Source organism: Ylistrum balloti, unplaced genomic scaffold (assembly GCF_031769215.1).
Source record: "Ylistrum balloti isolate Yb309-2 unplaced genomic scaffold, AGI_CSIRO_Ybal_v1 Utg370646, whole genome shotgun sequence".
Taxonomy (NCBI): Eukaryota; Metazoa; Mollusca; class Bivalvia; order Pectinida; family Pectinidae; genus Ylistrum; species Ylistrum balloti.
The window spans coordinates 483,690-507,289 of NW_026782393.1; the positions used below are offsets into that span (position 1 = coordinate 483,690).

Genomic DNA, 23,600 nt, shown 5'->3' on the forward strand with positions numbered 1-23,600 from the left:
CTCCTGTTATTGTACCCCATTTCTTAATGTAAAGTGCAAGCAATAGAATAAAACAACCTAATATTGAATGTTTATGGTGTCCACAAATTACCTTTCACAAGAGGATCATGTTTTCCATTTGAAAATTTGAACATGGACTTTAAAATCAAATTTAACAGATCTCAAAGTAAAAAATGAAATATGTATCATTTGATAAGAAATATTTGTGAAATGTAATCGAGTACATAAACATGTTATAATTTAACTGTACATGTAAGCTGATGTACAGGTGTTTGGAATTCTGACTGACAAGTACGGTTTTAAATTTAACTGTACATGTAAGCTGATGTACAGGTGTTTGGAATTCTGACTGACAAGTACAGTTTTAAATTTAACCGTACATGAAAGCTAATGTACAGGTGTTTGGAATTCTGACTGACAAGTACAGTTTTAAATTTAACTGTACATGAAAGCTGATGTACAGGTGTTTGGAATTCTGACTGACAAGTACAGTTTTAAATTTAACTGTACATGAAAGCTGATGTACAGGTGTTTGGAATTCTGACTGACGTGTACAGTTTTAAATTTAACTGTACATGTAAGCTAATGTACAGGTGTTTGGAATTCTGACTGACGTGTACAGTTTTAAATTTATCCGTACTTGAAAGCTAATGTACAGGTATTTGGAATTCTGACTGACGTGTACAGTTTTAAATTTAACCATACATGAAAGCTGATGTACAGGTGTTTGGAATTCTGACTGACAAGTACAGTTTTAAATTTAACTGTACATGTAAGCTGATGTACAGGTGTTTGGAATTCTGACTGACGTGTACAGTTTTAAATTTAACCATACATGAAAGCTAATGTACAGGTGTTTGGAATTCTGACTGACAAGTACAGTTTTAAATTTAACTGTACATGAAAGCTAATGCACAGGAATTCTGATTGTGAATTTAAAAACATACAAAATGTACATGTAATTAAGTGATATCCTAATTATATATTTTTCAGTTTACAGTCAGAAATTCAAGCACCTGTGATATAGTGAGTTGATTTAGATAATGATCAGGTCCTCAAATTGTACCTAGTTACGGTGCAGTACAGAGCAATGACAGCCCACCTTTATCTTCTTCTTCATTTTGACCTGTATAAGGTCTGGAGAATTGGCTGTACATTATTACATCGTCCTTAAATCAGAGCAAGTGGGTTACTCTCGTCAGAAATGTTTGTTTACACTAAATCTCCAAATGCTATAGATAAAAACCCAGGAAATCATGCTTTTGTTGCTCATCCTATCAAAACAGCCTGTTATGCTGGCCCTGTGTTTGCTGTTTTCAACATTTTCGATCATCAAATATGACATGTTTGATGTTTGTAACACAAGAATACTCTTCCAAAAATTGGCAGCATAACTGGATCAATAGCATGATATGGGCCTTAACATACTTTGGAACAAAAAACTTGTTTATTGGTGTTTCTTGTAATCATTTGTGAGTTCGGTCTTCCACATGCCTTCAATCACCTGCACTTTTTTCTAAGATTGTTTTGGTTTAGAGAGAGGATGAAACACCAAATTGTTTAGCATTATATCAAGTAACCTTCTGTCGCTGATGCAGGTTCCCCATTATCACATTTTCACCATTGTCAGATTGGTTTCGTTTGTTTCTCTCGCTGCTCAAGTCCAACGAGTTGTTGGCAGTAATGGATGACAATCACACTCCGATTCTAATTGACCAGATTCGTTTAACAACCGCGTTGCTAGTCACAACTTGGAAGGTGAATACATTAATGATGTACAACCCTATTCCAGGTTATCTCTCTCATATGACACAAATGTACATGTGATATTGAATTATGTATTAGTGAATTCATTATTCGGAAGGTACCGCGGTGAACTTATGCTTAAGTCCAACGTTTGTCGTCAATAAATTTCTTAAAATAACATTATTCCTTTATCACTCTCACTGCAATTGAAATCAATTCATTAAAATTCTTTTGATTAACTTTTTCTATGGAACTAAGCAATTTGTTGTTAAAATTTTTAACGGGGAAGAAATGTCCTGCTTCATCAAGTTTAGTTTCCGCCTGGTTGACCAGATGAGATAAAGATAGTTATTTATGTATGTTGTATATATGCTTCCCTGTATCCTACCACTGTACAGCTATAGCCAAATCTATACATCAAGGACATCGGGCCTTCAATTTTGACTTCCTCTTTTTTACAGATATGTACAGCAAATTTCAGTTTCTTGATGCAGTCCCAAAGCCTTACTAGACATACAAACTGGTTCAAGGATAGGGTTTTTCAAATCTAATAATTTTAGGTTACATGGGTGACTTAAAGTTCAAAAACAGATTCTTATTCTTAAGATATGATTTTCTTTATCTTTTTTTCAGCTATAAAAATGTCAGAAACATACCAGGAAATATGATGTTCATCATTATGAAAAGCTGTTAGTTTGTTATCCACAGGAATCTCTATAGTATTAGCCTGCAGGAATAAAAAGGTAATCACTATTACACGTTACTTTTTTTGATAATTAATATCACAACAAAGATTTAATCAATACAACAGAGATAAATCTACTTGTATGACTAGAAAAACATATTGATATTTATTTTTGCTGTTTCCTGATTTTTTTTTCATTATTTCAATTTAAAAGAATTAAACAAATGAAGTTAAGCTGACTATACTTTTGTTTCTGTAACCTTGGTATAGATTTTCGGTATCATGCACTTAAGCCCCTCCCCAGATACATGAGGGGTGGAAATTGGAAAGATAAATGCAAATATCTAACTCAAGGACTTTGTAGTTTATGTAACTTCATGGGTTGCCTCTTCCAGAAAGTAATGGGCAGATATATATGTCTACATTTTGAGCGTGAGACCTTGAGGAATATTACAGTTTGGTTGGTTATGAAATATTTTGTGAGCTTCAATGTGATGTTATTCATACTGAGCAAATTTCACTGTAAAGTTTGCCTTAATATCATAGTTGTGTTGGTGCAGTTTCATTGGTTGAATGAAAATAATGTCATTTCAATTTGGATCCCAGGGGATGTTAAACACAAGATAGACAGCAAGATAAGACAGTACAATTAGTGGTTGCACTCAGCTGACAGATTGACAAATAAAATGGCGTGAGAAACAGTTTTTTTTTATTTTGTAACTGAAAATACATTTAAAGAAAGTCATGCACTGTTCAAAATTTTGTAATTTCCTTTAACCAATGAATCGGTGATGAGAAAAATCAATAGATATAAATGTATTGTTTATTTCTTTGTGATTTAACAGATTGTTTTTATGTTTTACTGCATTTGTCCCCCCAACCACTCTCCATGAATAGCCAGGGTCATTTTAGGCATGGAATTTAGAAGCTGGTGCTACCTCATTGAACAACATACTGGAGGCCCATAGCATAGCAACCTGAACAAGTCGTTAAGATAATGTATGTGTCTTGCTTAAGGACATGACCATGACAGCACAGATCAGTTCATTTCTCAGCTTCCTGAGAAACAAAAACCTGCACAGGAAGTGAACATTGAAACACATACCTCAGAGCTAAATACCTGAGTTTAGGCAGGTCAACACTTTTAACTAAATGAATTATGTTATAAAGTGTAATTTCCCATAACCGATCCTTCACAAAATTTATCTCCTCTTGAAACTGAATGAATTGAGGATGTACACAATGACATTCTCTTTATTATCCCTCATAATTCGGAATACTGGTCCAATTTTATATCCCAAACCATTTAAGCATTACTTCTGAAAACCAGCCTACAATATTAAGTACTTTCAGTTATTTGACTTGAAAATCAATTAGGCATGTGCCCTTTTGGACAAATGGACCCTTCAATAGGTGACCAGGTTCGACCATGTGTAACATTGGTCAGTCAGACCAACATGACCAGGCCAATGTGTTGTCACAATTTGTATTCATGTCTAATTTTTTTCTTCTCACTTTGCAAGAACATTTTTACTGTGTGAAGTTTCTTCTGTATTCAGTTGTACAGGTACAATATCGATGCCCAATGCAAACAGAAATTTTAATGTAGGGTACAGCATGGAATTAGATCTGCAATTATATTCAAGTCCAGATCAGTGAGCTTCCTTAACACCTGTTGTCGTCTGAATGGTCAGTTTGGAAAAGATCGCTGTAATTTAAATGTTAAAAAAAAATTAGCCTAGATGTAAATAAATTTTATAAAACAATCTTTTTAATAATGAACCATTGCAATAACATAACATGAGTTCCTGGGATGGAAATGTAATTTGGCAATTTTGATAATATTTTATAGATTTTAATTTTTGACCACTTAGTACAATAATTAGTTTTGTGAAAAGCATTAAATTCATTTGTTAAAATCTGTTAACTTAAAGTTGTTGTGATTATATTGAAGAAAATATACTAGATTAGTGTTTGTCTTTACTATCCTATTATCATACCACACATCACCAGGAAAGCTGTATTTATCATGAAATAAGGGAGATGGGCCCAGGACAGAACAATATCATATTGTCATTCCATATATCACCAGGCAAGCTGTATTTATCATGAAATAAGGGAGATGAGACCAGGACAGAACAATATCATATTGTCATTCCATATATCACAAGGCAAGCTGTATTTATCATGAAATAAGGGAGATGAGCTCAGGACAGAACAATATCATATTGTCATTCCATATATCAACAGGCACAGGACAGAACAATGATATAATTCTTGTGATTTCTGATAAAACTGCATTAGATGTGGATTGACATTTTTGAAATCTTGTTATAAGATATGTTAACATCTTATATCATAAAGAAAAAAAAGACCCTTATCACCCATAAAACAGCTTTGTATTTACAAGATGTTAACATATTTCCACTGGTATATAGCCATTATCAGGACAAGGATACTTTTATAGGTTAAAAATGGGCGTTCATACATCCCATAATGATTCATGTCTGTGATGATCACTTTACACATGTACTGAAGATCTTCCTTTAAAAATACCATACACACTATAGATTGCTGTGTTACCACTGCAATTACTTTGGTGAATTTCTGTTGACACAAACGTAGTTCAGATTATTGTAATGTGTTGTCTGTTTCTCTATTTTAACTTTGATATTTTTAATGACTTTGTAATTTAATTTTTGATTGCTGCTTCTTATCAGATACAGTCTAGTTGGTAAGTATTTACCAGGGTGTTTATTTGCTATATAATCACTATCGTTAAAGATAGTGTAAAAACCAAGTAATTAAATCTAATTGGCATATATTTAAATGGTTATAAGTTCATAATGAATTTTTTCGAAATTGATCCATTAACAAAACATGATGTTGCTTTTTTCTATGAACGCAATACTATATATTACTATAGGGAGGGGAAGGAGAGGGACGATAGCTCAGTGGTAGAGTGTTGACCTACATAACCTTAGGTGATGACACAGGTGCACGGTTCACTGTGCTCAGTAACAATGATATTTGTTTTTCTGTGGAAGCTGAGAAACAATCTGGTTTAAACTGCCATGGTTGTGTCCTTAGGCAAAAAATATTTCACTCCTATTGCTGTTGATGGCTTGGGATGTGCTTCCTACGAATGTTGTTCATTGAGGCACATGCTGCTACAGGGAGACTGTACCTCAAAGTGACCCTGGCTATTCACATGATGAGGAATTCATCAAACAAAACCACAAACATTACTTTATTCAAAAGATTTTTTATCTTATAATTTTTAAAAATTTATTTTTTTATTTCATACATAACAAAAATACCAAACAGCATACATACCTGCTATCACACACCAAATAATATACATGCATAAGGATGTGTAACATGCTTCTTCATCATCATCGTCGTCGTCGTCATCATCATCATCATCATCATCACCATCATCATCATCATCATCATCATCACCATCATCATTACCATCATCATCATCATCATCATCTATAACTAACTATATATCATAATCATCATCATGAGGAGATAAAAGATGGTGTTTGATAATGATGACATAGGGTATACAGATGAACTATCCAAAGTATTTTTATTCTATATATAGAGAATACATGGTCAGTGTATTTTGGGAAGGGTGAAGATAGACAAAAGTGGCAATCTTCTGGTAAGCTCTTCTCACAAGCCAGAATGAAGCTAATATTTTAAGACACTGGTCAAGTATTCTATTTATCATGTAACATTGATTGAAAATAAGATCATCAAAACTTCAACAGTTTTCCTGTTCAATCTTTGTGTACCTCATGTAGATTTTACCCGGAATTTTGCCTGATGACAGACGCCAACATAATTGCTCCGCATGGAAAAACAGTTCCTAACTTCAATGAATATGGCAAAGATTTCATGATTTTTCTTAGATATATTTTATCATTAAAACATTTAAAATCACTTATTTCAACAGTTGTTTATATTGTTAAACCATATATTAAAGTAAATCTGTCAAATTCATGCATGTATTAAAATATGTTTGTCTTCCGACCCTGCCAGCAAAAAAATATATGGTGAGTGTATTCTGACAGTGGCATTGCCTGTTACAGGTAAAAAAGATCAAGATCATGTCACGTGGTCTCCCATTCTTATTGAAATATAAAAAGAATAAAACATTTATGTATTTGAAACATATTGTTGTCATAAAAAGCTGGGAGCTTGAATGACAGTCTCAAAAAGTAACACATTAAACTGAAACCGATGGTAACAATGGGTTGCATGACAAACTCCCTGACAGTACAAATGCTTTTTGTAACATGAATACTTGAGGCCGGGAATTTGATCTCTGTTTGTGACCGGTGAGAATGTCATTTTTAGGTCAGTCAGAAGTTCATTACTACGGTTTCCAGGTCAAGTTTGATTTCATAGTTGTTTTTCACAAATATTCATATTGTCATTTAAAAAGAAAAATGAAACAGGTTTTTTTTCATGCATGAGTTTCCAGTAAATCAGGAGGACCTCTTTATGTTTCAACCTTATTGTCATTTGTACAAGAAAAAACATTGGACCTCTGTGTCCTTTTATAGGGGGTTTTAGCTCAGCTGACCAAAACCTCATGCCATTTTACCCTGTGTTTGGGGCACATTAAGGGGTCAAAAATTGGTTAAGTTTGAGGCAAATTAAAATTGTTTTAAAGAAATAAACATTTCTATTTAGTATTAAATTACACTTGATTATTGACATTACAAGATCATATCTCAGTATTCAGAATTACAGCAAATGGTGATTAATAACTCTGCAGATATTCATAGTGATTATATTAAGTCGTCTGCAGACAAAGGACCTTTTATATACAACATCCTTTAACTTTGGTGGGATTGATGAAAAAAAAAAAAAATATGTCTCCATTTTGGCTCAAACGCAAGTGACCATTCACTCACAATTAAGCCAAATACTCTTTTTACTTGACAAAAGGAATTTTCCCAATGGCAAGGCTTATAAGGTGACCTGTATTCTCTCAACTCCTTCATTGCTCTCTTTTTCACAAGTTTTTACCTCCGAGGACAACAATAACCCAGGGTCCAATCTCTAAGGAAACATATCAGTCTCCTATAGCTTACTTGGCGCTGTCAGTATTACCATATCTGCAATCGGAACAAATACCAAAAAAATGTCCTTTCCTCTCTGTAACTTAACTAGTGACTTTTCAATTACAAAGCAAATACTGCTTGACTGAGGAAATTTCCCACGAGCCGAGTCTTGTAACCAGGTGACCTAAGCTTTCCATTTCTACACTCTTCCTTCTTTAAAAGTCTTCACTTCTATAGACTATCACAACTTAGGTTTGATACATTTGTATCTTAAGTAAACGTGCTCTGCCTCTGCTGGTGCTCAAACTAGCAACCTTTCATTTGCAAGTTAAACATTCTCTCCCGCTGGACTAAACAGAACTTTCCATTATACCCACCACTTCTACACATGTATGATCAATTTTGCCTTGATGGTTCATATTATCACGTGAACATCCAGATTGTGATTCATTTATGAAACTATAATAGATATAAGAAAAAAAATGAGTAAAAAATTCAGACATTCAAAACAGGTCCTTTCAATATATATATATTACTGATGTTTGATTTATCAGAGTTTACATATAAAGAGAATAAAAATGAATGTTTGAAAAAAAATCATCTTAATCAACATATAATCAGCTTTTTTTCAGTTCACTGTTACTGATATTATATGCCAAAAGTACATTACTGCTTAATCGGGGCTGGGCTTATTGAAGGACAATGAAATAACTTTTGTCATCCTTTCCACTCATCACTCAATAAGGCATGGACGGGTTTATTACTAAACCTGCATTGATTGGCTCCATATTTAAAGTAGGTTCTAATAGAATGGCTGATCAGGTAAAAACAGCCAAGCTAAACCCATAATGGGATGACAGATTCATTATCTGATTAAACTAAGCTGTGAGAATTACTTTACAATCACGCATCCTTGTTCATCATCTGTGCATAGTAACAAGTCGGTATCAGTCCGGTAGTTATGTGAAATCAGATATTTTTCTGTGGATGAAATTTCAGCGTTTTCAGAAAATTGCCATTTCTTTGACACATGATTTTTATTGATTTATGATATTAAAAAAATCAACTAAAATTCATGTCACTGTTTAGTAGTTTATATTTCGTAGACTTAAAAAATTAATTGTCAGTTGTAAGAATTCGTAGATCAACAATGAAATACAAATTCCATTAAAATAAAACAAGCACAGAAAGGAATGATGTACAGTATCACACTGGCAGTTTATCGTTTAAAGGGACATCACGATAAAAACATTAATTTTTGTTGTTATTGATCGTACGTGTTCCATTTATGTGTCTATACTGTCCTGATACTCTCAGTTGATTTCCAATGTCCAGTTTGACCACTTCTGTGATTCGGGGAAACCCCTCTAAAATTTAGCTCTGTTAACATTACATAATAGATTTGAAAACAAGGCAAAACATGAGCACATGATGATGATCAGAGTAGTGGCACATTAATAGAAATCCCTTTTTTCAGGACCAGATTTTTGTTATAGGTGTGGCAAATGATATTTGATAACACTAAGTGTAAGAATTATGAAATAAGTGACATTAATTGCCAACATTGTCACAACGGATTCAGGTGGGAATCCATTTTTATGCTCTTATGGGAAGCGTATAGTTGTAACATCTGGTAATTTATTGACAAGTTGTGCCTGCCTGACAACAGTAATAGATGTTGTTGAGCCTCACTCTCGAGTTGTTGTCATGTCTGACGGTCTACGAGGAAACATATTTATAAGAAATACGACGAACACAACAATAGTCACTACCTTGTCTGTCCATCTGTCTGTTTGTCTTTCTGTCTTGGTATATATTTATAATGATAAAAAAAATTAGAAAAAAAAATTAACGTGATGTTGCTTTAAAATATCTTCTGCACAACTGTTCTTGTAAGTTTGATATCTTCCATGGAGGTGTATTTCATGTAAGAATTTTAAGATTAAATGTGGCAGCTGTGGTTTCTGATTGGCTGAGACAGTTGAGCCTGTAAATTTAATTTTATTGAACCAGTTTCAAATCATGGGGAATACATTTTTTGTCAATTGAAAGATATTTAAATCAGTTTTCTGTTTCCCATTGGCAGAGAAATTTGCAACAGCCCCTGTAATAGTGACAGCTATATCCTGTGTCACATTTGTGTAGACATTTTTTCCCAGTCCCTGTAATAGTTACAGCAATTTCCTGTTTCACACTTGTGGGGAAATTTGTAACCAACCCTTTAATAGTTACAGCAATTTCCTGTTTCTTGTTTGTGGAAAATTTTCTGACAATTCCTGTAATGGCAGTTTCCAAGTTTACCTCTTTCAGACTCATTTTCTAAATATTGTAAATGTTATACAGCATTTTTCAATAAAAAATTGTTCAACTTATAACTGAGTTCCTATATCTATACCACTATATATAGAAAGTATTAACTTCTAGCATTAAGTTTATCACACATCTCCATGCTCTTATTCAATAAGATTATACGGACTTTACAAATGAATATGTGTATCATAGAATGTCACACCGGAATTATTTTGCAAAGATTAGCATGTTCAGTGGGATTTTTTGTTTATTTTTATTTTTTCGAAATCACAAAGGACATCGATGTTGTAAATGTACTAAAGGATTGCAGTCTTCTTTACAGTACCTTTGTTGTCATGGAGATAATTTTTATAAAGAATCTCTCAGACTTGCTCGGATATCAGAGAGGCTATCATGTATACACAGCCATGGAAGGCTCGGTTTTTTGTTTGGAGTGTAAATTATCTTTATATAAGTAAATTGTGTATTGTAACTTATGTAATTTACCAAACAATCTTGTGAGAGAAATAGCTAGCATATTTATATTATCATAGACTTTATAGAAATTTTCTCACTTAGGTACTATCCTTCTCTTAAGTCTACATTATGAAAAAGTGTTAAAATGGGATGTCTCTCTTGAAATCATCCAGTCGTTAAAAATTGAATAATTGAATTTTCACAATTTTTCCAAACTTGATGACACAATGGAAGAATCTCATCTTTTATTTTTATTTGTTAAAATTTGTTAAAATTTTTCTGAGGTAAAAGATGACTGTTTCTATTGTAATATTATGTGTTGACTGGATCTTATAAGTAGTTGATAAACAAACTTTATATATCTTCAGGGTTTTTTTCACTGGTTTGGGATGGAGCAGTTCTACTTGATTTGAGGCAGAAAATGAGTGAATTTGGAAGGAAAGTTTGAGGCATAAATTTTAAAAAATTGGCTAATACGAGTATCTTTAATAATTTCAGTAGGGCCAATAAATGAGGCCAATTATTTGAAACCAAAAAGTCTCAAAAATGCCCTGATCTTGATCATTCTTTGTTCTACTTGAGGCTATACACAAAAGCATTGCACTCATTCTGATTTTGGTATAACGTTGCTAAAATTACTTTTGATTTCAACAGTGATTTATCGGCTTACCTGATCTCTTAATGTTTTTTCATTACTTCTATTTAGCCAGTATTATTTGCCATTACTGAAAACAGAAAAAAAAAATCATTTGTCTGGAATATTTCTCACTCTTTGAAGAAACTGTTTGTTTTGAACTTGCCATCCCTAGTAAAAAAATTTGATCAAACTTATAAAAAAATTACATCTTAGTTTAACATAAAAATTTAGGTCAATTTTTATCTTTACCCTTATTTGGCAAAAACTTCCATATTGGCGAAAGATAAATTGCAGACAATGATTTCCCGTTGTATAATAGTGAGCATAAATGGAGCTCCACAGAGGCTGCTTCAAAGCAAACCCTTAAAATGATATTTGCAGAGTAAAAAATTTCATGCAGTCTATCAGTCATGAAGTTGTTGTATGAATGTGGAAAGTCCCAATAGTATGTTTTGCCTTTGGCAGATAGCAACATGGCGGACATAGAAAAAAAAACCCACCCCAGAACCCCTCTGTGAATAGGTATTCAGACAACCTCCCCGCAATTAATTTCATGAAATATTTTATCAATAAATTAGATAGTAAATGCGCCTATGAGACGGTTCTACATTTGTGCAACCTGCTTTACTATCATTCATATAACGATATTAATTTACTTGGCACTGACAACTTATACAAAGCCAGGTATCATTGTGTTCAGGAAACAGATGTTCTGATTATTGTACAAGTTTTTTTGGTTTGAGTAGGAAAGTACATTGGTGAAGCCAAGGTCAAAGAACCAGGGTTTCACCACGAGTGGGAAATATGTGGGGGAAACAAATCGATTTAAAGACAGATGAAAATCAATGAATTTAATTAATCACGGTAATGAATGGCACCAAGATCAGACACAAACAAAAGAAATGATATTATCCGTGAACATTCATTAGCCAAATGTTTTAGGTTCATTTGTTCGGCAGTTCTTCAATGTTATACTGTACCATATTTACCAGGTAAAAATCCAGAGGATTATTACATTGAAAATGAGCAAAAATCAAGGAAGAGCTTTTCTATATTCTCAACAGTTTAGTCTTTGCCTTCACATGTCAAAGATTTCTTGTCTCACCTAGGTTTCCGAGGAGGGAATTCCGCTTTCATAATTACATTTTTTGTACGATGTCATTCATATTCCATCAATGTTTAGTGGTGGGACAGTAACACATATATAAGAGAAGCAAAGGGGTAATAGAAAAATAACCATTTATCCTTTTCTATATGAGATCTAAATCCTTATGAAAAGAAAATTAGGTCAAAAGTGCCAACTTTATTATCTTCCCTGCTGGGTTGAGATTCCTACGAGAAAGATTCAATCAATGACTCGATCAGTATGCACAGTAGGCCAGATTTTTAGAAAGTAGTAAAAGCTTAATACATTATAAGACAACAGTTGCCTTTCAGCTTTAGGAAAACATGTGACAGATATAGGTTACTGTGACTGATTATTGAAATGCCAAGAATAATTGCTCGTACTTATTGTGACCATTTAAGATCGAGGAATGTAATGGATATATTTCAAAATATGGAATGATATTTTAAAATGGATATTTGTAATTATTCATTAAGCTGACTATTCGCTGTAGAACTGGAAAGATGAAGATACATATAACAGTTTAACTGGTGGTCAGCTGGTAATTTGTAATCTATGACAGTGTCTGGAGTGAAGTGTATTTCCAGCTCAGATTAATATCTACTTTCGTACAAAACTGTGTATGTGATATCAGAGATGAGGGTCAGTACTTCACCAAGATGTTCATTTCATGGTCAATTATTTTGTAGTGAAAAGGCAGGTGTGTTTTATGTTGTATACAGATGAAGCTTGACCAGGGATGGTCAGTCAGGTGTGTGATAAACTGTCTAGACAGGGCCAAACTGACCGCATATTCTTAAGACAGCTAGGATGGATGGTTGACTACTTTTTATTCTAAATATAAACACTACAAATATACTGTAATATTCAGGCCTGTTTCCTTGGACTCAATATACACCATATCTGGAGTAACTTTGTCATGATGTTCTGTTGACATGGTTAGAAGTGTAATGACTTGTTCAGTGTGCTAACACTATAATTTCAGCTTCATTTCTGTACTATCACACAGAGGCTGACATGAAAAATCACAGCCAGACTCGACACATGCAGCACATAATATATACATAGGGAGGATACACTTGAATGACTTTACATGTACGACATTAAGCAATGTAAAACCAAACCTAACATTTATAGCTGTATACATTCATATGCTGCTCTTCCATGCATAAATACATAAACTCAAACATTAAAAAGTGACTCATAACATAACTGGTATGTTGAATACAAAAGTATACAAGAGAAGACATCTCTGATAGCTTACATTTTACAGAAATTACAACATTTCATAAGCCACCCAGTTTAGAGTATTGACAAGTCATAGTTGCTTGTGTTATCAGATTCTTCGGTACAATTTCTGGCCTGCCATTTATTTATGGAGGAAGGGTGAGGGTTGTTACCATCCTTTCCTATCCTGTTCTAAATTACCATTATTTGGAGTATATTTCTATGTACTTGGTTCAATCATATGCCAAAGTACCATGTAATGTCCATTTCTACACCTGATCACATTTTCTGGTTCTTGTTATTCATATCTGTTACAAACATTTTCTAGTTCAAAGATTAACATATAATGACATGATAGCTGCTTATAGATGATTTTGGAATAAAACCAAAATTCTGTTTGTAAATCACATTAGCATGGATGTAGTTATAACATCAGCAGCCAGGAGTTACTGAGGAAACAGAGATTGTCCAGCAGCCAGTTTAGGACTCCAAAGGGGATGATAAAAAATATTGATCTAAGGAATTTATAACCTGTTAAGTGGTTTACAATGTTTGCAAAGGAAGGCACAAGTTGATATCTGTATATTCATACAACATTGATGAAGATACACTATGTTCTGTAGTGAATTTTGACTCACAATAAGCCTATGCTTTGGCATATAAACATAATTATACCTATTACTGTTAAAGAGTTCATTGTTTTGTTATAAGCCCATCCCCCTGACTTTGATTAAGAAATGATGTGTGGCCTCCTTTGGCATATTGCAGGATAATGATAGTATTTATTCAATATTTTTTATGCTCTTTCTTTGTCAAGGTCTGCACGTATAGTGTTACCCTCTCCAATCATTACATCATAATTTTGTTTCTGACAAAACTCTTTCATGGATACAAATACAGAAGTGTAATTTGAATTGCTTGGTTGTGTATTAATAATAAAGTCATTTATTTGACTTTGAGAATTTTAATTTTAAAAAATAATGAAAAAAAATAATCTGACCAATTCATGTTATTTTCCTTATTGAGAATTGGTTTATCCTAAACAGTTGGACTTTTCCTTGTATTTTATATTGTGTAACTCTGTCTGACTGTATGTTTACATACCAATAACTTTTAAATAAAAAAAAATACAATTTAGTATCTGTTGAAGTGATGAGCTTGTATTGAGTTCAGAGATAAACTTTGGTGAGTGGCCCGAGAAGGTTGAATATCATTTGTCTTTTACGATAAAAACATTCAAAGAAATACAAACAATGTTGTAACTATCCATGCCTCGGATACATGTTCTGCATGTTGCATGATAACACTGCTTATTTTTACCAGCTCCAATAATCCCTGTGAAATCCTATACTTTGAATGTTTCATGTTATGGCCTTGCATGACTCCCACCTGAACTAACTATCTATCACAAATGAACCATGTGACATATGGACTTTCTTGATTCATTTAGGTTGTTTTTATCTATCAAGCAGACCTTGAAGCTTTATTTACCTTATTTCAGAAACAAACACTTTAAAATCATTTGGCAAAAATCCAGTGACCAGCTTTAATTTAAAAGTACATGTAGCCTGATGAATGATTGAAATTTTCGTGGTTTTTCGTAGAATGATTGTAATTTTCATGGTTTTTCATAGAATGATTGTAATTTTCGTGGTTTTTCGTAGAATGATTGAAATTTTCATGATTTTTCATAGAATGATTGAAATTTTCATGATTTTTCATAGAATGATTGAAATTTTCATGGTTTTTCGTAGAATGATTGAAATTTTCCTGGTTTTTCGTAGAATGATTGAAATTTACATGGTTTTTCGTAGAATGATTGAAATTTTCCTGGTTTTTCGTAGAATGATTGAAATTTTCATGGTTTTTCGTAGAATGATTGAAATTTTCGTGGTTTTTTGTAGAATGATTGAAATTTTCATGGTTTTTCGTAGAATGATTGAAATTTTCGTGGTTTTTTGTAGAATGATTGAAATTTTCATGGTTTTTCGTAGAATGATTAAAAAAATTTGTATTGTTTGTCACATTCTGTAAACCAATAAAATACAACCCAAACTCTATGATGATACCATTTTTGGATGTTGTTGAGATAAACGTACTGTATTATGATTTATTTATAGCAAATACAATGTACACCTATATCGGCTAGGATAACAAAGGTAGATTATTTAGCTAACCTGGCAGGAAAAAGAAATGGCTTTGACTCATATTTCAGGTTACAGAAGTCAACTTTCTTCAAACAATCAAATAAGCTTTGCTATTTAACCAAAGGATCTAGAATCGTGTTAGTTGACTGGTATGTTCCTAGGATGCAAAAAAGTTTATAAAAAAAAAAGTTGTCCTGGCCAATATTTAAGGTCGCGGGGGCAACTTTGTCGGAAAACTCAAACAACTTTTCCTGATAATCCAAAAGCCATAGAATCATGATATGTAGGTGGTAGGTTTCCAGGATTCATGGTTACAGAGTGAAATTGGTATAAGTTCTCAGATATCTGGCTGTATCAAATAGTGTCTTACGTGACAGACTCCATCAGTTTTAGACCAATAATGTTTTCTTTGTGGTGTAAGCTTGCTAGCTTTAAAGTTTCTTCAAAAAGATTTGATTTATGTTTTGTTAAAAAATCATTGAATATAACAGGTGAGTAATATAGGCCCATTGGGCCTCTTTTTTAAAAAATTAAATGGATGTTCCAGATAATGTGTGTACCACTTGCCTTTTCATCTGCTCTGCTTTCTTTTCATTGGTATATGATAAATCTCCAGCAGCCATCTTCAATAAGAGTTTACACAGCAACATTCAGTCCTGAAAACAGAGTAAGTTACCCTGCATGGTAACACACTATAAAACACAAAAAAAAACCACACCTGATTTATAAATATGATTGATTGTGACTGGTTAGAAATAATTATGGTGAGTTGATCGAACATGCATTAAATATGACATAGAATATTTGTTTTGTGATGTGTTTGACTGTTTTATGATCTGGGAAGCTTTGTAGCTGATATTTAGTGATGTATGATCTGGGAAGCTTTGTAACTGATATTTAGTGATGTATGATCTGGGAAGCTTTGTAACTGATATTTAGTGATGTGTTTGGCTGTTTTATGATCTGGGAAGCTTTGTAGCTGATATTTAGTGATGTATGATCTGGGAAGCTTTGTAACTGATATTTAGTGATGTATGATCTGGGAAGCTAGTTGTAACTGATATTTAGTGATGTATGATCTGGGAAGCTTTGTAACTGATATTTAGTGATGTATGATCTGGGAAGCTTTGTAACTGATATTTAGTGATGTATGATCTGGGAAGCTTTGTAACTGATATTTAGTGATGAATGATCTGGGAATCTTTGTAACTGATATTTAGTGATGTATGATCTGGGAAGCTTTGTAACTGATATTTAGTGATGTATGATCTGGGAAGCTTTGTAACTGATATTTAGTGATGTATGATCTGGGAAGCTTTGTAACTGATATTTAGTGATGTATGATCTGGGAAGCTTTGTAGCTGATATTTAGTGATGTATGATCTGGGAAGCTTTGTAACTGATATTTAGTGATGTATGATCTGGGAAGCTTTGTAACTGATATTTAGTGATGTATGATCTGGGAAGCTTTGTAACTGATATTTAGTGATGTGTTTGGCTGTTTTATGATCTGGGAAGCTTTGTAGCTGATATTTAGTGATGTATGATCTGGGAAGCTTTGTAGCTGATATTTAGTGATGTATGATCTGGGAAGCTTTGTAACTGATATTTAGTGATGTATGACCTGGAAGCTTTGTAACTGATATTTAGTGATGTATGATCTGGGAAGCTTTGTAACTGATATTTAGTGATGTATGATCTGGGAAGCTTTGTAACTGATATTTAGTGATGTATGATCTGGGAAGCTTTGTAACTGATATTTAGAGATGTGTTTGGCTGTTTTATGATCTTGGAAGCTTTGTAACTGATATTTAGTGATGTATGATCTGGGAAGCTTTGTAACTGATATTTAGTGATGTATGATCTGGGAAGCTTTGTAACTGATATTTAGTGATGTATGATCTGGGAAGCTTTGTAACTGATATTTAGTGATGTATGATCTGGGAAGCTTTGTAACTGATATTTAGTGATGTATGATCTTGGAAGCTTTGTAACTGATATTTAGTGATGTATGATCTTGGAAGCTTTGTAACTGATATTTAGTGATGTATGATCTGGGAAGCTTTGTAACTGATATTTAGTGATGTATGATCTGGGAAGCTTTGTAACTGATATTTAGAGATGTGTTTGGCTGTTTTATGATCTTGGAAGCTTTGTAACTGATATTTAGTGATGTATGATCTGGGAAGCTTTGTAACTGATATTTAGTGATGTGTTTGGCTGTTTTATGATCTGGGAAGCTTTGTAGCTGATATTTAGTGATGTATGATCTGGGAAGCTTTGTAACTGATATTTAGTGATGTATGATCTTGGAAGCTTTGTAACTGATATTTAGTGATGTATGATCTGGGAAGCTTTGTAACTGATATTTAGTGATGTATGATCTGGGAAGCTTTGTAACTGATATTTAGTGATGTATGATCTGGGAAGCTTTGTAACTGATATTTAGTGATGCTGTTTTATGATCTGGGAAGCTTTGTAACTGATATTTAGTGATGTATGATCTGGGAAGCTTTGTAACTGATATTTAGTGATGTATGTGTTTGGCTGTTTTATGATCTTGGAAGCTTTGTAACTGATATTTAGTGATGATATTTATGATGTATGGAAGCTTTGTAACTGATATTTAGTGATGTATGATCTGGGAAGCTTTGTAACTGATATTTAGACTGATGTGTTTGGCTGATATTTAGTTTATGATCTTGGAAGCTTTGTAACTGATATTTAGTGATGTATGATCTGGGAAGCTTTGTAACTGATATTTAGTGATGTATGATCTGGGAAGCTTTGTAACTGATATTTAGTGATGTATGATCTGGGAAGCTTTGTAACTGATATTTAGAGATGTGTTTGGCTGTTTTATGATCTTGGAAGCTTTGTAACTGATATTTAGTGATGTATGATCTGGGAAGCTTTGTAACTGATATTTAGTGATGTATGATCTGGGAAGCTTTGTAACTGATATTTAGTGATGTATGATCTGGGAAGCTTTGTAACTGATATTTAGTGATGTATGATCTGGGAAGCTTTGTAACTGATATTTAGAGATGTGTTTGGCTGTTTTATGATCTTGGAAGCTTTGTAACTGATATTTAGTGATGTATGATCTGGGAAGCTTTGTAACTGATATTTAGAGATGTGTTTGGCTGTTTTATGATCTTGGAAGCTTTGTAACTGATATTTAGTGATGTATGATCTGGGAAGCTTTGTAACTGATATTTAGTGATGTGTTTGGCTGTTTTATGATCTTGGAAGCTTTGTAACTGATATTTAGTGATGTATGATCTGGGAAGCTTTGTAACTGATATTTAGAGATGTGTTTGGCTGTTTTATGATCTTGGAAGCTTTGTAACTGATATTTAGTGATGTATGATCTGGGAAGCTTTGTAACTGATATTTAGTGATGTATGATCTGGGAAGCTTTGTAACTGATATTTAGTGATGTGTTTGGCTGTTTTATAATCTGGGAAGCTTTGTAACTGATATTTAGTGATGTATGATCTGGGAAGCTTTGTAACTGATATTTAGTGATGTATGATGGGAAGCTTTGTAACTGATATTTAGTGATGTATGATCTGGGAAGCTTTGTAACTGATATTTAGATATGTGTTTGGCTGTTTTATGATCTTGGAAGCTTTGTAACTGATATTTAGTGATGTATGATCTGGGAAGCTTTGTAACTGATATTTAGAGATGTGTTTGGCTGTTTTATGATCTTGGAAGCTTTGTAACTGATATTTAGTGATGTATGATCTGGGAAGCTTTGTAACTGATATTTAGAGATGTGTTTGGCTGTTTTATGATCTTTGAAGCTTTGTAACTGATATTTAGTGATGTATGATCTGGGAAGCTTTGTAACTGATATATAGTGATGTATGATCTGGGAAGCTTTGTAACTGATATTTAGTGATGTATGATCTGGGAAGCTTTGTAACTGATATTTAGTGATGTATGATCTGGGAAGCTTTGTAACTGATATTTAGTGATGTATGATCTGGGAAGCTTTGTAACTGATATTTAGTGATGTATGATCTGGGAAGCTTTGTTACTGATACCATATACTGGTTGGTACTGGAATACATAAGTGTCACTCTGAGTATTGGTCAGTATTCCACTCACAGCACTGGTCAGTACTCCTGTGTCACACTCACAACACTGGTCAGTGCTCCTGTGTTACACTCATAGTATTGGTCAGTATTCCAGTGTTACACTCACAGCACTGGTCAGTACTCCTGTGTCACACTCATAGTATTGGTCAGTATTCCAGTGTTACACTCACACCACTGGTCAGTACTCCTGTATTACACTCACAGCACTGGTCAGTACTCCCATGTCACACTCACACCACTGGTCAGTGCTCCTGTGTCACACTCACAACACTGGTCAGTGCTCCTGTGTTACACTCATAGTATTGGTCAGTATTCCAGTGTTACACTCACAGCACTGGTCAGTACTCCTGTGTCACACTCATAGTATTGGTCAGTATTCCAGTGTTACACTCACAGCACTGGTCAGTACTCCTGTATTACACTCACAGCACTGGTCAGTACTCCCATGTCACACTCACACCACTGGTCAGTACTCCTGTATTACACTCACAGCACTGGTCAGTACTCCTGTGTTACACTCACAGCACTGGTCAGTACTCCTGTGTCACACTCATAGTATTGGTCAGTATTCCAGTGTTACACTCACAGCACTGGTCAGTACTCCTGTATTACACTCACACCACTGGTCAGTACTCCCATGTCACACTCACACCACTGGTGAGTGCTCCTGTGTTACACTCACAGCACTGGTCAGTACTCCTGTGTTACACTCACAGCACTGGTCAGTACTCCTGTGTTACACTCACACCACTGATCAGTACTCCTGTGTCACACTCACAGCACTGGTCAGTACTCCTGTGTTACACTCACGCCACTGGTCAGTACTCCTGTGTTACACTCACAGCACTGGTCAGTACTCCTGTGTTACACTCACACCACTGATCAGTACTCCTGTGTCACACTCACAGCACTGGTCAGTACTCCTGTGTTACACTCACGCCACTGGTCAGTACTCCTGTGTTACACTCACAGCACTGGTCAGTACTCCTGTATTACACTCACACCACTGGTCAGTACTCCCATGTCACACTCACACCACTGGTGAGTGCTCCTGTGTTACACTCACAGCACTGGTCAGTACTCCTGTGTTACACTCACAGCACTGGTCAGTACTCCTGTGTTACACTCACAGCACTGGTCAGTACTCCTGTGTTACACTCACACCACTGATCAGTACTCCTGTGTCACACTCACAGCACTGGTCAGTACTCCTGTGTTACACTCACGCCACTGGTCAGTACTCCTGTGTTACACTCACAGCACTGGTCAGTACTCCTGTGTTACACTCACACCACTGGTCAGTACTGATGCCAATGGTAAGGACTCACGTATGTGTGAACTAAGAGCACTGATCTACCAAGTGCTAATGGTTTGTAGTCATTGAAAACAATGACAATGTGTGAAATATCCTCGACAGATGTCGTGTCCTATATTGCTTTCAATGAATACTGATAGTAGTTATTTGTATCACCATTGGTACTGATAATGTGTTATAGGTACTCCGTACTCTGGCAAAAAGTCTCACAGTATATCATATATCAGTATTGTTTTCTCTTTCTAGATTTCCATGGTTACTACCAGCTCTTGAAACAAGGGAAACTGTTGATCGAATGATGCAAGCTATTCTTACGAATCAGAAAATGATTTGCATCCCACGTTCTGTCTACTTCCTGTCAACATTGAAAATGTAAGTGTAATGCTGTCTATTGAATATATATTGGAATGAAAATGACAGACAATTTTTACAATAAAATAAACTTGTGTTAAATGTTAAATTATTTTCCAGATAACTCAAAAAAATTTCCTCTGTATATACTACCTTCTTCATCAAAGGTGCCCATCTGTCTGGTCATCTGTTCATCCTTCCATCTGTTCATTCTTCCACATGCCTGCCATCTGTTCATCCTTCCACCTGTCTGGTCATCTGTTCATCCTTCCACATGCCTGCCATCTGTTCATCTTTCCACCTGTCTGGTCATCTGTTCATCCTTCCACCTGTCTTTCCATCTGCTTATCCTTCCATCTGTCTGTCTGTCTGTTCATCCTTCCATCTGTTCATCCTTCCAACTGTCTGTCCATCTGTTCATCCTTCCATCTGTCTGTCCATCTGTTTATCCTTCCATCTGTTCATCCTTCCAACTGTCTGTCCATCTGTTCATCCTTCCACCTGTCTGTCCATCTGTTCATCCTTCCACCTGTCTGTCCATCTGTTCATCCTTCCATCTGTTCATCCTTCCAACTGTCTGTCCATCTGTTCATCCTTCCAACTGTCTGTCCATCTGTTTATCCTTCCATCTGTTCATTCTTCCATCAGTTCATCCTTCCACATGCCTGCCATCTGTTCATCCTTCCACCTGTCTGTCCATCTGTTAATCCTTCCACCTGTCTGTCCATTTGTTCATCCTTCCATCTGTTCATCCTTCCAACTGTTTGTCCATCTGTTCATCCTTCCATCTGTCTATCCATCAGTTCATCCTTCCATTTGTTCATCCTTCCACCTGTCTGTCCATTTGTTCATCCTTCCGCCTGTCTGTCTATCTGTTCATCCTTCCACCTGTCTGTCCATCTGTTCATCCTTCCATTTGTTCATCCTTCCATCAGTCTGTCCATCTGTTCATCCTTTCAACTGTCTGTCCATCTGTTCATCCTTCCATCTGTCTATCCATAAGTTAATCCTTCCATTTGTTCATCCTTCCACCTGTCTGTCCATTTGTTCATCCTTCTGCCTGTCTGTCCATCTGTTCATCCTTCCAACTGTCTGTCCATCTGTTCATCCTTCCATCTGTCTATCCATAAGTTCATCCTTCCATTTGTTCATTCTTCCACCTGTCTGTCCATTTGTTCATCCTTCCGCCTGTCTGTCCATCTGTTCATCCTTCCATCTGTCTGTCCATCTGTTCATCCTTCCAACTGTCTGTCCATCTGTTTATCCTTCCATCTGTCTATCCATAAGTTCATCCTTCCATTTGTTCATCCTTCCACCTGTCTGTCCATTTGTTCATCCTTCCGCCTGTCTGTCCATCTGTTCATCCTTCCAACTGTCTGTCCATCTGTTCATCCTTCCAACTGTCTGTCCATCTGTTCATCCTTCCACCTGTCTGTCCATTTGTTTATCCTTCTGCCTGTCTGTCCATCTGTTCATCCTTCCACCTGTTCATCCTCCCATCTATTCATCCTTCCATCTATCCATCCATCCATCTGTTCAACCATCCAACTATCGTTCCATCTATCCATCAGTAAAGAGTTAAGCAGAAAAAACTTGATATACACATATAGTCATACAGTACTTAAGGTCTTTATAGGGACCTGTTGTGAAATTTAAACCCATGAATAAAAAAAAAACAATGTCATTATATTTATTATGTATAGGTATGTCTTAGTAAATGTATTAATATTTGTCTTTTTGCTGTACATAGAGATTTCAATTCATATGAATTTTATGAAACATATGTTTTAAATCAGTGCTAAATTCACTGGAAAATTTCTCTAACCCTTTAAGTGTATACCTATAAAATAATTGTGTAAATTATCTATTTCAAAGGATTTTACCTGTCGATGCCTTCATAGAAGTAAAGAAGTTTTTTGGTGCTGCTTCTTTTATGGATACGTATGTTGGCCGTAGCAAGAAATTACATTCTCACACGCATGGGACTAATGGAACAAATGGATTTCATTCTGATTGATAGCAACAGATGTGTGATGATAATTTATTTTACTGTATGTTGCATTTAAATTACCTTAAAGGTATACATTAGATATATCCTTTAAACCAGAGCAAACTTTTCACTCGTAAATATCAAGCAAGAAGTCCATGCCTTGTAATAAGCCCACCCTTATCCATTCATGTCCATTATATTTAACCTGAAAAATTATTTCATGTAGAAGCTGTCAATCATTCTGTACTGTAGGATATGTGATGTGTTGTATTTTGATGCCAGAATAAGCCTAGAGTAAACAATGGAAAGAAATCAATTCAGAAATGGAAAAAAAAAAGAAAAGAAAAACCAACTTGCTCTGTTTTTTGTTTTATATATATATATATATATAATATATATATAAAAGGGAAATAACTCTTG

At 34.7% G+C, this 23,600-nt stretch overlaps 1 protein-coding gene across 1 annotated transcript in view; it reads left to right on the top strand.

Annotated features, from left to right (window-relative positions):
* Positions 1-23,305, top strand: part of LOC132557233 (epidermal retinol dehydrogenase 2-like) — a 44,487-nt gene extending 21,182 nt beyond the window's left edge. Inside the window, exons 4-5 of the mRNA XM_060221729.1 lie at positions 21,086-21,211; positions 23,066-23,305. Coding sequence (XP_060077712.1) covers positions 21,086-21,211; positions 23,066-23,207 — 268 coding nt within the window. The 3' untranslated portion in view covers positions 23,208-23,305. The remainder of the gene's footprint in view (positions 1-21,085; positions 21,212-23,065) is intronic.
* Positions 23,306-23,600: the final 295 nt, after the last annotated feature.